The following is a 14,804-nucleotide window of genomic DNA, read 5'->3' as shown; positions in this document are numbered from 1 at the left end:
TTACAGCTTTGGTTATTCTCTCCCCCTCTGCTTTGGATATAAGATTCATTTTTTGGGTCACCCTTTCCTCTTTTTGATTACCCACCTCTTTCACACCAAGGAAGATTATTGTTTCCACTGATCTGTCCCTGGGGAGTTTCGGTCCTGTGGGATGGGTTAATCAGTAACATCCCACGAGGCTGATAACACCCCACACAACTGATAACCTCCATAAGCCTTCCCGTCGTAAAAAAGTGCCAGACAATCAAATCTATACGAGGGGGGTCAAAATGTGAGGATGATCGGCAACGAGTGAACAAGGCCGGAACGTTTTTTGCTTAAACATGTACAGTCCTTTATAAGCGGTAAAGACTCAATCACTCAGATAAGGATCAGAAGTGTCCACCAGACCTCATTGTGAATTTAGTTGTCAATAAATAACAGTAATAAAAAATGATTGGACTTTGTCTCTTCAACTTTACATTCTTCTGAAAATAAATCGATCGCATAAAAGGAAAACGTTTCCTGGAGTTTCGTGACAGTTAAAGGGGCCCCATTATGCTCATTTCCTGGTTTCATAATTGTATGTTCTGTTCTGTCTCCATGCTTTCATGTTCAAAAAGCTCTTTGTGTTTCTCATCCTGCCTGTGCTGCAGCTCCTCTGTCCCACCCGCCGTCTGAAACCAGAGCCCAGTCTGCTCTGATTGGTTAGCTGGCCCGGCTCTGTTGTGACCGTTCAACCCCTTAGAGATGTCCCGCCCCGCATAGCCTATCACGTACAATGTGTTGGAGCGCTAGCCAATAGACGCGCAAGTGCTACATAGTGATGTCATTATGTCGCAGAGGTAAAGAAAGAGTCCGATGGAGGCTTTTTAGACATGGGGGTTGTGTGTGGGACTCATGGTACATTTGTTTTTGAGCAGACTATACAGTGTTGTAATGTCACTGCATTTGGTACAATGAAAATTGGCTGTGCAGCTCCTGAAATGCTTTATAATAGTACCACCCACATACAAGATATATAATAATAATAAAAGATTATAAAGTTGTAAAAAGAGAAGTAGTGGCACGACAATAAAAATAAGCATCTTATCAAGCTACCATATGTCAATGTGCCAAATGTGCTGTTTACTGCATTACACATGTTTAAACGACGCAGCTCACACATACTTTTTATATTTATAACATATTAAGAGCTTGTAAGACATTATGCTTTGTCATATGGCTCAACATTATGTACTTTGGAGCTGAAACAATAAGACATTTAAAAGCGGCATCTATTTTTGAATTGTTCATGAAATTATGGCGAGATGTCATCTAGCTATTCGCTTATATTTAGGTACAACATTTTTCATATTGCTTTACTAAAGAAGCACATTCATTTCTGTCACCTTGTTCGATTTGCTCCTGACGTGATGAGCATGCGTTTACTACATCTACTCTTATTTCTTCTGCTGCCCCTGCTCTCTGAAAGGCTCGACAACCATTCCCGGAAGAAATCTCAGTTCAAAAGCATTTTATTAAACAATCAACTCTTTAAATGCAGACCAGGTAAATGCATTTTAAATGGCAAAGGGTATCCATTTTCCATCAGTATGTTGGATCCCTTAATTTAAAGTAGTATTCACAACAAATGTAAAGAAACCTCTCTCTCTCATCGCCTCCTCAGCAGCAGCTGGGCTGACTCTTCTACCAGCATTATGGCACGGTCCCTGCTGCCACCAGCAAACACATCACACTGTTGCTTTTCTTAAAACAAGCTACACTTCCTACCTCACCAATAACACTTTCCTTTACAATTCCTGGAGTCAAATACAGACAGGCACAGAACCACAACTGCACTTTTAGGAAGATATTATTGAATTTATGTTAATGTGAACTTAGGAAACGTAGGTGCAAACTAAATAAGAATTTACAGGAAATGGAGCTGCACCTTGTCTAATTCATTAATATATTTACACAAAGAATAAGAAAGTGCCATGCTATGCTGTGAATAGACAGATAAGTAAAGACGTATGTATGGTGAATCTCAACCCTGTTACAATATGATACATCCGTCAAGCCCCCTTAATAAACTTCTGTTTTTAATGCAGGTAAATGGTCAGTTTGTCAGTCCAGCAAAATGAAGAAACGTCGTCCCATTTTCCATGTTAGGATTTAGCTCCCTTGGACACGGCCAAACCGATGAGGCCCGCCAGACCGGCCACACCAAGACCGATCCCCCCGACGATGGCCATGCCGACCAAGCCGTCTAGAAAACAATGTGGATGTCAGCACTGTGGTTTTACACTCAACTACCAGGGTAAAATCTATTTTGGTTTTATGATAGGAATGAGATTGGTTCGTACCTTTCTTTAAAGCTTTGTCGATGAGTTTCTCCAGATCCTGAGCCTGCTTGTTCCCCGGTTCGTTCTTGAGGAGAGTTCGGATGTACTTCAGAGCTTTCTCATACTCCTAAAAGAAGAGCGTGCACATTTAAAATGACGTGATCACATGTGAGGGCTTCAACACAAATTATAATCTTGCCTTATCCTAATTATGTCAACATTGTTGTGACTCTAGCATTGACACTAACTTTGAGTCTGTATTTGGCCACTGCAAGGTAGAACAGGAAGTCCCTCGAATCGTCCTTTGATGCTTTCTGAACAAGTTCTAAGACAAAGAAACAAAACAATATTTATTCCAACTGAAATCCTCACGTAGCAAACACTGAAGTGGCCATTTCCTCTGTGTGATAGAAAGGAAATGAACACATTTTAATGAGCAAACATTCTGTCAAGTTGTGGTGGATAAAGGATGAAATGAGGAACTACATTCAAAGGATCCTTGTCAAATAAATGACGACTATTTAAAATGTGAAAATCAGCATATACCACCCACTATTAGCCTACACTGTAGAATGTAGCTTAAGATAAAAGGGTATAATTTACTCACCTTCCAAGAGCACAATTCCCTTCTTGATGTCGTCGGAGTATTTACTCCTGATCAGACACCACGCATACTCAAACTTAGTTTCTCTGGAGACGGCTCCCTTTAGCAGCTCATTGTTATACTTCTTCTCGAATTTCTATAATGAAGCAAAGCAGGAATGAAGCAAAGCAGGAATGAAGCAACCGCATGCATAGAATATACTTGAAGTACCGAAAGTGAAAGTACTATTTACACCACATTTAAGCATCATACATATATTTAAAATATTTAATGATATATTTTTTAATGCAATAATCCCTTCATCACTTCAATGTCATACTGTAAAAATGGGGATTATTTAAATTATTTTATTTATTACTGGAGTAGCTTTAGCTATAACAGTATATAATGATGTATGAGTTGATTTGAATAGTGTATTTATAATCTAAATGTGGAAAACAGCTAGTAACCAAGCAATGTAGTGCAGTAAAAAGTACAACTGCCTACAAAATGTAGTAATGTGAAAGTACAAAGTAGGATCACGTGAAAAAACTCAAGTGCATCCACTTTTTACTTAAGTACAGAACTAAATGTACTTAGTTACATACCATTGTATTTAATTGAATCATGTATCCAGAAAGGCAGTGGATCATAAACACAATCCGTAGCTTACACCGAAATGTATTGTGTTTGTTTTGACAGATGCGTTTCTCATTACGTAATATTTCAAAAGTGGAATACACCAGTGTACTTTCAGCTGTGCGCTTTGAGTTTAACAATAAAGTACATCTCTTTATCTCCCTGTTACTAGATGAGTCATGCAGCGTATTAACGAAAATAACGATGTCACTGTGACTTGTTATAAATGTCAAACATGACTGTTAGCATTAGCTAGCTGGTGACGCGACAAAGTGTCTTGCGAAACGTCTTTTCTTATCAAAGTTTGAGCTTTAAGCGAGCGACCATGTGTCGTGAGGACAACACTGAAGGACCTCTACGCTTTAATAAGTATCTGTAAGGATGTTAAGAGGTTTAAAGAGTTGGGAACTTACTAAAAGATCTTCGGGAGCCACAACATCGCTCACAACGGCCTCCATGTTTCCGGAAACAGATTTCAGGTCCCGCCTACTTTACTACGTCACACAGCTGATTGAGCTCTCTTTCTAGAAACGTCTTCAAGCTATAATAACGAATCCAGAGGAGGGAGAATTACCCAGATCAGTACCAAAAGTAAAAGTACTCATTAAACAAATCGGCCCATTTCAGAATAATATATATTAAATCTTTAGATTTTTAATTATTGATGCACTTTGGTGTTTATCAAAGCTGGTAAAGCTAGTTTTATTGACTTTGTATACATCAGGGTAGATTGTAAATTTAATCCAGGTGTAACTGAAGTCTTATTTAAGTGTTGTCTATATTTCACATTAATAATCAACATCTGCAAAGTCACTAAAGGAATTAAATAAATGCAGCAGAGTAAAAGTACACTATATACCTCTGATTTGAGTGAATTATAGTTACTTTACACCTCTGTATATTAACAATGCTCATCATCACATACATGTTAAGGGGTTGAAATGGTTTATTTGTTTCCTAATTTGCTGTGTTTCCATAACATAATTCAAGAGACATAGCTGCTACATAATAATAATAATAATAATAAGGCACTAAAAAGTGATTTCTTTGCTGCAGTCATCAGTTCTTTGCGAGGTGGGCCGGGGAAAAGGCCAGAGGCAACAGCTCAAGGAGGCTGGTTTCTTTGTAAGATCCATCTGGTTTGGTTAAGTATACAATCCAGTCTGATCCAAACTGAAAGGGAGAAGCACAGTAGTGAAGGAGAAAGTAGCATGAATGGCTGACTGTATTATGAATTAGGACAAATTGGAATGATTTTACAGTATAGAGATGTGTGTCTCACCTCCATAAGAACCTGTCGACACGCCCCACATGGCCCAACAAAGCGGTCTTTGATATCACTGAATAGAATAAATGTAATCATGGCATGTGCTATTTTAAGCTCTTAATGTATCATCAATTTTATGCCATTGTGTCTCACCATGTCACAGCAATGGCGGTGAACTGTGTGTATCCTTCCACCACGGCCCGCTGGATGGCCGTCCGCTCAGCACACACTGTCAGACCGTAGGAGGCATTCTCCACATTACAGCCTGAGAACAACACACACACACACACACACACACACACACACACACACACACACACACACACACACACACACACACACACACACACACACACACACACACACACACACTCAGACTCTGGACTCTTTTTCTCTGTAAAAATAAGTGTTTTTTATCCTGAAAAGGCGACTGAAGACTCAATTCTTTGTTTTCATGTTTTGCATTTATCAGTTATTCCCTGTTGCCCCTTAATTTCATAAAAATATAAATACCCATTATACATAATACTATCATATTCATAATTCCCATCAGAATTGCACATAAAGATAATAAGATAAGATAAGATTACATTAGGGAAGGAGTAAACGAACAGATGCATATTATTGACATGTTAAAAAAAAAAACACCATACATAAGAGCATCTACTGCATTAAGAGGGAAAACACACATCGAGTAATAAATAATACACCAACATAAGAAGTAACTTTAAAGAGTTTTGCGGTAAATGCAGAAGGTTGAATTTAAAAAGAAAGTAACAAGTGTGCTTCTCAGTAAAAACGCAGTTTGTGACCACATGTACAGTTAGTCTATAATCGTTACTTTCCACCATTGTAGTTTTCATTCAATTCTGATGTGTGCACTCGTGAGAAGTCACCTGTCGGTCTTCTTTAATATACAGTCTATGGTTATTACCTGTGATTATAGCGCCATCTGCTGTCAATATGGCGGCACCGACAGGGAAGCGGCTGTACGGACAGTAAGCCATGTCCCGCGCCTGCAGGCATTTTGAAACCAGCTCTTTCACTTCATCTGCGCACAGAAAAAGCCCACCATGATTAAAAAACACACACACGGTTAACTAGCATGTATCATTTAGTTGAATCGAAAGTGTTACTGAGAAGGTTCGTAAAAATGAACTTGCCTAACATTGCAGAAGAAGGCTGTGTGCAGTTTGAGGAGGTCAGTGCTGGACTATGTCACCTGTCGCAGCTGAAAAAAGTGCTGTTAAGGTTTTATAAGTTCCTTCAATTCACTGTAACACGTCCGCCGAAAAAAGCGAGAAGAGCAGAGTTCATGACAGCTGACCTCACATTGTTTACATGCACGTTATTGGATGGTTGACCGAAACGTCATCAATGAGTTTGGAATGCGCTCTCATGAGTAGCTTGAAAGGGACCCCGACTTTTGTCAAGTTATCGCGAGAAAAAAGGAGTGTCGTTGAACTCACGGTAACAACAACCCAGTCCATAGCTCACATTACTGGACCTCAAGCTAAATCAAATAACCGTAATTTATTGTTATTATTATTATTATTATTATTATTATTATTATTATTATTATTATTATTATTATTATTATTAATATTAATATTAATATTAATATTAATATTAATATTAATAATACTTCATTTTGCACCATCCAACACCTGTAACAACAACATATTTGCAATATATACTTTATACTAGGTAATATAGTATGTTTTAAATAATTAAATTTAGTTTTGAAACTGTTTTATTTTGTCTCAATCTGTACTAAAGCAATTCTAGTTCTGAAAAAACAAATATTACATAAACAAATAAGCAGTCAGATCCTTTTCTTAAGTAAAAGTACAAATACTATGTTCTCAAAGTACTCCACTACAAGTAAAAGTCCTGATTTCAAATGTATGTTTTCACAGTGCTCAATTGTTATTGTTCTTATATCATGTGAGAGCGTTAACTTATTGTAGTTTTTCTAGATGTGAACCAAATTAAGATACTTGAAATATGGTGTAGATTAGTACTATAGCACTGCATTATACCAATGTGTTTTTATATGTACACAGTAACTATGAGTGTTAAATAAATGTAATGGAGCAGAAGTATAAAGTAGCTTTGAATACAAATACAAGTAAAGTAAAAAATAGATATGTCATAAGTACATTTAGCTACCTTCGACCACTGCAAATAAGACAAGAAGGCCAGACTAACATGAATAAACATGTATATGAAGCTAAAAGCCTTAATAACACAGGTTTGCACACTTCTCTGAGGGTAACAAAGCTTACAGACATGACTCTGAATCCTTTGTGGTTCTCCTTCGATTAAAGGCTCACAAACAGAAACGTAGGTCACGAATGGAGACATCAGCTTGAAAAGGCACTTGTTCTTAATGTGTGGTCTGTTGATGGGGCCAACGTGCAAATGGTTTTAATATCTCAACATCTGATGAAGCAATGTGTCAGCAATATTTTCAGAATAGCCACATTTAATCAAATGGATGTTGGTTGTTTGTGCCCTCGATCAGATTAGCAGGTACCAAAAAGCATCACTGTTATAAATACAGGAACAACAGGGAATTCCAATCTATGGTCAGAAGTGAACCGGACGTCCGTGTTATCAAATAGGATATGGAAGAAATAAATCAAACAAAAACTGTTAATGACATTGCCAACACAATTAATTCCTTTGAGAGCTGAAATTCCCCAAAGGTGTTGACATTTATAACGTTGATTTAGTGGCAGATTGTTTCTAACTCACTTCTGTGTTCCTATAAATCCACCTCATACAAGCTAATTATTTTTGAAGGACATACCGTACCAGCTAGTTAGATGTCATATCTTTGGTGATAAAAGCCTTTTATTAAGGCCGATCCCTCTCTCGTGTTTGCTTCTGGCCATAAATAGAACAAACTGATATAATCATGAGCAGGTCTCAAAGGGCGTCCGAACTGCACGATCGAGCCCCCTGAACACACAGAAACCCCTTTCTTTTCTGTGTGTTCAGGTTTAATATTTGTCTTGCAATTTCACTTTCACATTTGTAGAGTACATTTTTCTTTTCTCCGACTAAGGGTTTACTTTTGCCATCTCAAAACATACTCAGGTCTGAAATCAGATTGCAGGATGCCACACCAATACTTGGCCTTTGTTCCCTCTCTCCTTCCTGTTAAAACTGTCGCTGGCTGTGTTTGACTTTCAGTGTGTCAGTGCAGCCGCGAGGTTTCTCATCCGCCTCCTCTCTGAGTTTCGACACTTTTCTCTGACTTTGAGAGGAACAGATACTTTTAGTAGCAAAGACAGACTAAAAGAAAGGTAGAAGCATGTGTTGTACGGGGAAATGTGCCCGCCTGGTGGGCCTCATCCTGCTGCCTTCAGCGTTCATCTGCATGATCGCCAACCTGCTGCTGTTCTTCCCCGATGGGAAGAGTCTGGACAATGATCAGATCTCCTTACAGGTCTGGCTCATGGGGGGGCTCATCGGAGGAGGCCTCTTTGTGAGTAAACGACTTTATATTTTTACGAAGGGTGATTTGATGTTTTACTGTGTGTTTTATTGGGCTTTTCAGTCATTAACTCCGCTCTGTGTAAACATGTAAAATCTGTGTAAACCTTTAAAATCTCATTTATGGAGTATCATTACTTTGGAGGGAGATAACAGTTTCTTTAAAAGTGTAATATAATTTCATCAATTCCTTGTATTTGACTTATTTTGTTTTGGATTCATTTACAATCTTTCAATTTTTTTGACTCTGTTTGGATTATATCCAATTAATACCGCAGTTCCCTCCTGATATCTGGCAAAAAGGCACCTATAAATGCAAAATGTAACTGAACATAAGCAAGATTTTGCTCTAAGCATCCTTGAAACTAATAAAGAACAAAGTGCACACACTTTTAAAGTATTCACACTTGAGTATTTTGAATTGGTGCCACTCTTTAATGCCAATTCTTTATATTCAAGAGGGAAATACTTACTCTTTACTACACTTCATCTGTCACATATAGCAACTTCACCCACAAAACAGACGATGCATTCTTACAGATGAGATTACTGAACATATACAAATGAGCTCTACCTTTGCAATGATCACTTTAAAACAATACATAAATAAATACATTTTACTGTGGTGTAATTGTTATAGAATAAGGAAAAGTTTACAATGAATTTAAAAAATGGTCTTATCTCCTCTACTTCCTCATTAAAGACACACACACACACACACACACACACACACACACACACACACACACACACACACACACACACACACACACACACACACACACACACACACACACACACACACACACACACACACACACACAGATCAGATAATGCAAGTTTCCACCTGCATTATCTTGACATTTTAAAAGTTTACAAGGCCAATAAATATTGATCAGTATTACATCTCATAAATGGATCACAGAGACGGTTGATTCTTGAAAAGGACACCACTTTATGATATTATAGTTAGGAACATGGACCAGGAAGTTGGAAGTCTTTCCTTTTAAAAAAACTCCTTTGAGGATTCACAAATATTTGCTTTGAGAGATAAGAGAGCATGGACAGAGACACACACATGTATAAATGCAAATGTGTAGGCCTATGTGCGCAAGACACACACACACACACACACACACACACACACACACACACACACACACACCATACCAACGTATTAAAGGCTTTTGAATTGATGATGAACATAAGACATCTGTTGTAATGAAAACTATACTCCTTATTGATGAATGTTTTTTTTATTTTGACTTTTCAGATGTTGTGTCCGAGCTGCTCAGCTATCAGGGCCGGGGGCAAGGGTTGCTGCGGAAATGGTTGCTGTGGGAACCGTTGCCGGGCAAGTACAGTCATTTGAAATTCACATGTGTCATTGTAGGGAGCTGACCGATAATGACACGATTATGGATCAGTGTTTTATATTAGTAATCCCCTAAAATCATAAAAATGTCACTCAAACGGACAAGAGGGATTCAAAATGACCACAAATAAACTGCACTAATGAAAGGACTGCAACGAGACACAAAGAGATGCAAACTGACACAAAATATCTGGAAAAAAGCTCAAAATTAATACAGAGAAAGAATCTGAATCTCCAAATGTCTGTTATTATTGAGTCAGTAAGTCTGTGAAATATATTTTACAGAAGCAGAGTTTGAACTGCTCTCACTTCTCTTTAATTATTGGGAACTAGACTGCTCATTTGTAAGTAGTGGAGACAGTTGCAGTTAAAAAAAAAAGCTGTGTAGTCTGCCTTTAATCTGCATATTTTATTATGTACTTCTGTGCTATTTCATTTCATTTGTGTTTGAATATTTAGTTTTGGTTGAGTGTGATCCCAATCTTGTAACAATATACTGAAGAAATAAATCCTATCTCAGGGTCCAAGTAGGGTTTTCCCCTTTTCAATTTTTAGGGCCAGTATTTGACTAATGTCTCATAGCCTATACAATATGTTCCTATTTCTCCTTCAGATGCTGAACTCAGTTTTTTCCTCTGCTTTCGGCCTGGTTGGAGCAATCTATGGCACCAGTGTGTCCTCTGCAGGTCTGGCTGTTGGACCCATGTGTCAGGTGGCCGGCGGCCAGTGGGAATACCCCTTTGAAAACCTCGGCACGTGAGTGATTGACCCATCATCACTCATACAGTATAAATGTGATGCTGTTTGATCTTTTTTATTTCTATCAGTTAAATTTACTCTGAAAAGTTTCCGTTCTTGCTTGTTTGAAAACGGATAATGCAATATGCTTAATATCCAGTAGGCAGCAGCACTTTCTAGTATGTGTTATTTTCATCAGATCATTTGTAGTAATGGGTCTGGGGATTCAAAATACACCACCCTTTTTTACTGGTCATTTCATAACCTTTTGGCAAAATAATGTAAAATCTCACTAACACATGCCGGAAAATACTTTGAACCTTTATTCTAAGTCTGCAGATTATGATTCTTTCCTTTTTAACTGAGCAACAGCTAAAAGTGACATAGATTTGATGGCATTGATTCTCCTTGCTAGACCCAAAACCGTGGGAATCAAATATAGCATAGCAACGGCAAGGACGCTGCAAGGAAAGCAAGATGTTAAGTGGCAAGTACGGAGTCAGTTCATGATGCTTATCAGGTGATAGGGACAGTAGTAAATAAATAAAACAATGAGCAAGCTGTTAATATGTAGGCTGAGGTTACAGTGAGGGGAACCATTTTGCATGCTGCAATATTTATACTCAACCTTAGATTGCCCTTCCTCTAGCAAACCTCAATTTCCTCTTTGCACGCTACTGTATTGCTACGTGTGACTCTGCTATTGGACTCATTTTCCTTTTCACTCTTTTATTCATAAAATAGTATTATTAAATTAGCAAAATAATTAGTAAGCCCTGAGCTTTTACACATTAAGAATTCATCTCTTTTATAAAAGTCTAATAAGTCTAAAGAAAGAAGATATACTTTATTTATCCCTTAATAGAAAGTTCCCTGTATCGGATAAATAAAGTATATCTTCTTCTTCTTCTAATTGTAGATGACTGTAGAGGGTTAGCTTAGCTTAGCTTAGCATAAAACTGGAAATAAGAGGAAAAAGCTAGCTTTGTTCAGTCCCAAGAAACAAAGTCCCATAATTTTCCCTCTTTAAACTTTAAATAAAGCATGACTATAAGGGCGCATTAATGGTTCTGGTAGTCAGATTTTGATTGAGCCAAGTATTCTGTGTTTATGCTAAATTAAGCTAAGCTAACAGACTGCTGACAGTCAATTAGATCAACTTACTGTCAGCTACACATTTACTGTGCAGGTCAATGAGTTATATCAATCATTACAGCAAGAAAGTGACTATATTTCTAAAAATGTAAACCATTCCTTTAATACTCCACTACTTATCATCGGCTAACAGGTGAATTTCCCTTTTATCTAGCAAATCTAATCATATTTTAGAACTCTTTCTCTCCTTTCTCTTTTCCATGTGCTTTATCTTCTCCACTTCTTACTTGTTACCTGCCTACTGACACATTTTTCCTCAACTCAGTCATCCTACTTTGCCCCCAAAACTTGGCCTGCTGTGCACATATTTTCAGTAATGCTATGTGTTTCTTGGATGGTGCTTACGTGCTGCTGCTCTTCTCCCTCACAGTGGTAATTCCAGCTACCTTGTAAACCAGACTATGTGGAGCACGTGCGAATACCCTAAAAACGCGGTGATGTGGCACGTGGTTCTGTTCTCCATACTGTTGGCCATGGGGGTGGTGCAGCTGGTGCTCTGCGGCATCCAGGTGGTCAACGGCTGCGTGGGATGCATCTGCGGCGACTGTCGCAGTAGTAAAGATGTAGGTGAACAAATCCTCGAACTCCAAGCCTAAAACAAAATAAACTGAGTTAGGAGAAGAGGAGCGTGTGCATGCAAATCTTTCAAAAATACACAATGAGGTAATGAAAGATGCACAGAGGAACTGGAGCGGGGAAGCCATAAAATATGAATCACATTTATCAAACTAAACCAAACCAGAGGAAAGCATCCTGTTGTGGTTGTTGAAAGTCAATGAGCAAAAAGTGAACTGGTAGCTGGACAGAACAAGGTCAAAGATCAGTTATATTTTTGGACAAATATATATCCACAGGTTGAAGATTAAGCTCGGTTGTAGCACATGAATGAACATATATTTAGGGCTTCTTACAAATGTTTTTGCTGACTTGCATATGGACTCCGTTGACATACACACTCATAAGGGGACATACAGATATTTGAAGAGACATATCATAAACGTTTTACAATCATTACAGTATTTAAAATATTATCATCACAGGAAATGCAGAAACATCAATGTGTGCATTGTACCAACACATGTCTACACATTAACATGACGCCCACCTTTATTAACAGCTCTGTCAGTCATCTGAGAGCTTGCTTCCTCTCCCAAATATGAAATTAACATGTGACTTCTGTCCTGTTTCAGGATGATAGTGGACTGTGAAAGTGAGGATCGCCAAGTTGTGAACCAACCGTCTCAAGAACCAGGAACCATTTCATATTCAGTTATCACTCTGAAACACATCTCTGAATCCTTACTTCACTATTGTCTGAATTTGTTTCCTATCTGATGGTATGTGTGTATTGCCTGATTTATATTGATTATAACAGTAAGGCTCCACATGTATGAATCAAAGCGTATATTTGATGTGCGACTGTGTGTTGAGGTGAATGTGACAACACAATAATAGCTGATGAAGTCATATGAGTTCTCTATGATCATCAATATTTAAAACTAATTATTTTCCCAACCAGTTTCTATATTAAACATAGCTGCTGTTTGTCTCCAGAAATGCGCAGATTTTTTACAAGAATACTCATCCTCCGTGTCACTCTGTAACTCTGATTATCCAGTTGGAAGAACTTCCGCAGAATCACTGTTAGGATCTCTGTCAATTACTGACCTCATGCTGTGCCTATGCAGCCAGACAGCCAGATCTAACAGGATTATTGTGTGCGTAGAGACAAGGTCAAAGGTCAGAAATGCCCCCTGTGGGTGTCCTGGTCACTGCAGCTGACTAAACAGTACACAGGTGCGGGTTAAGCTCATAATCTTTTGCTGCCAAGGAGCCGTTTCGTGGTGATTGTTACCTAACTTTTAAGTGAAAAGCCTGTTACAGAGCTGCTCAATATAGTCACCAACGAACCAAAGCTAACGCCATGCTTACACGCAGGTAAAAGATATGACGAGATGAGGCATTTATGTGCTTGAGGGTGAAAAACAATCATGCCTTTCAGTTTTTTTTTGTACTTCCCTGCAGATTTCTAGTTCCTGTGTGAATGCAATAACAGGACAAGGAGGGGAAACTATATGGCTGTGGAAAAAAAGGCCATTGCCCAACAGCGTGACCACCTTAGCTAACTGATTGGCCGGTGTTTATGCAGCTCTCTTATATAATGCACAGTACAAAGCAAGGAAGGAGCATAAGTAAGTCGAATTTGGTATAAAAGAATAGTGGGACAAAGGGAGGAAAACGAGAAGGGGCCCGTTCTCAGCCACTTCTCATGCAAATCGTATGGCCAGCCTAAAAGAATACAGAGGCGAAGAAGTGGTGCTGTGGACAAATACTGATGCATGCACATTAACGACAGAGAGAGGTTCCTCAAGGGGAGCGGACAATGTTTCAAGAACACTGTCACCCAAGCACTAACTTCTGATATATCTGCCTTGTGCACTCTTTTATACCCTGTGGTGAGGCCATTATTTAGAAATGTACCCTTCTCCCAAAATTGAGCCCCTCCTTTCAGCTTTTCATGCTTGACTGGCATAACAAAGAGGAGGCAGAAGGGAAAAACCGAATGACGTCAAGCAGAACCGACCAGAATGGGCCGGACTGCTGGGCAGAGAAGAACAAAAGTACAAATAAGTCTGAGCAAGTTGATGAAATATTTTAATTGGACTAACATTTGTACAACGGTTCTTCTGTTTCACTTTTCTGGACTGTTGTTAAGTTCATGGCAGCACACTCACAACCGCAGGCTCATTTTAAATGTAACAGTCATGCTGGCGGCACAAATATCATCTCAGACACACGTAGGTGATAACTCAGCAGTGTCCACCACCCAATAATTATGTTAACCACAGTGTGAATGACCAAAGTAGAGCCACAAACTAGACAGTCAGGCACATTCAGCAGGTTGGCAAGCTTATTTACAACAAATTTCAAGGAAGGCTCACACAGAAAATACCTAAAAAGTGAAGATGGATTTTTTGGTCTTAGAGTTCAACTGGTTATAATTTATGCTGTGATAACAACTGTTTTAAAATGCTGACAGTACCTGTTTGCGTTACTGGCACTGTATTATCATAATACCCTGAAACGTGGTATTTTAAACTTGGACCACACATTAGGCCTACCAGCAAGACATAGCATCATTGCTTAATGGCAGCATTCACACAAAATGAGCTAGAAGTGAGAATAAGCACTGTATCAAATATGTTAGCTTTACTCAGTGAGAAGCTCAGAGGTTCC

General features: G+C 38.5%; 3 protein-coding genes across 3 annotated transcripts; 1 reads left to right on the top strand and 2 right to left on the bottom strand.

The window, feature by feature from the left end:
* Nucleotides 1-1,480: 1,480 nt before the first annotated feature.
* Nucleotides 1,481-4,169, bottom strand: fis1 (fission, mitochondrial 1). Its single transcript, XM_063900697.1, has 5 exons — nucleotides 3,942-4,169; nucleotides 2,914-3,046; nucleotides 2,555-2,631; nucleotides 2,328-2,433; nucleotides 1,481-2,230 (listed from the first exon to the last, which is right to left on the bottom strand). Exons 1-5 carry the CDS (start codon nucleotides 3,984-3,986, stop codon nucleotides 2,130-2,132), a joined length of 462 nt encoding a protein of 153 aa, XP_063756767.1. The 5' UTR covers nucleotides 3,987-4,169; the 3' UTR covers nucleotides 1,481-2,129.
* Nucleotides 4,170-4,456: 287 nt separating this feature from the next.
* Nucleotides 4,457-6,208, bottom strand: zgc:103586. The gene is made up of 5 exons (XM_063900698.1): nucleotides 5,959-6,208; nucleotides 5,730-5,846; nucleotides 4,949-5,060; nucleotides 4,811-4,868; nucleotides 4,457-4,701 (listed from the first exon to the last, which is right to left on the bottom strand). Exons 1-5 carry the CDS (start codon nucleotides 5,963-5,965, stop codon nucleotides 4,588-4,590), a joined length of 408 nt encoding a protein of 135 aa, XP_063756768.1. The 5' UTR covers nucleotides 5,966-6,208; the 3' UTR covers nucleotides 4,457-4,587.
* Nucleotides 6,209-7,729: 1,521 nt separating this feature from the next.
* Nucleotides 7,730-13,124, top strand: tm4sf5 (transmembrane 4 L six family member 5). The gene is made up of 5 exons (XM_063900770.1): nucleotides 7,730-8,291; nucleotides 9,573-9,653; nucleotides 10,288-10,430; nucleotides 11,938-12,130; nucleotides 12,758-13,124. The coding sequence occupies exons 1-5, from the start codon at nucleotides 8,118-8,120 to the stop codon at nucleotides 12,773-12,775; spliced, it is 609 nt and encodes a 202-aa protein (XP_063756840.1). The 5' UTR covers nucleotides 7,730-8,117; the 3' UTR covers nucleotides 12,776-13,124.
* Nucleotides 13,125-14,804: the final 1,680 nt, after the last annotated feature.

This window comes from Eleginops maclovinus, chromosome 14 (genome assembly GCF_036324505.1).
Source record: "Eleginops maclovinus isolate JMC-PN-2008 ecotype Puerto Natales chromosome 14, JC_Emac_rtc_rv5, whole genome shotgun sequence".
Taxonomy (NCBI): domain Eukaryota; kingdom Metazoa; phylum Chordata; class Actinopteri; order Perciformes; family Eleginopidae; genus Eleginops; species Eleginops maclovinus.
Note: the sequence above shows the minus strand (reverse complement) of the source record. Positions and strands in the feature narration are given on the sequence as shown.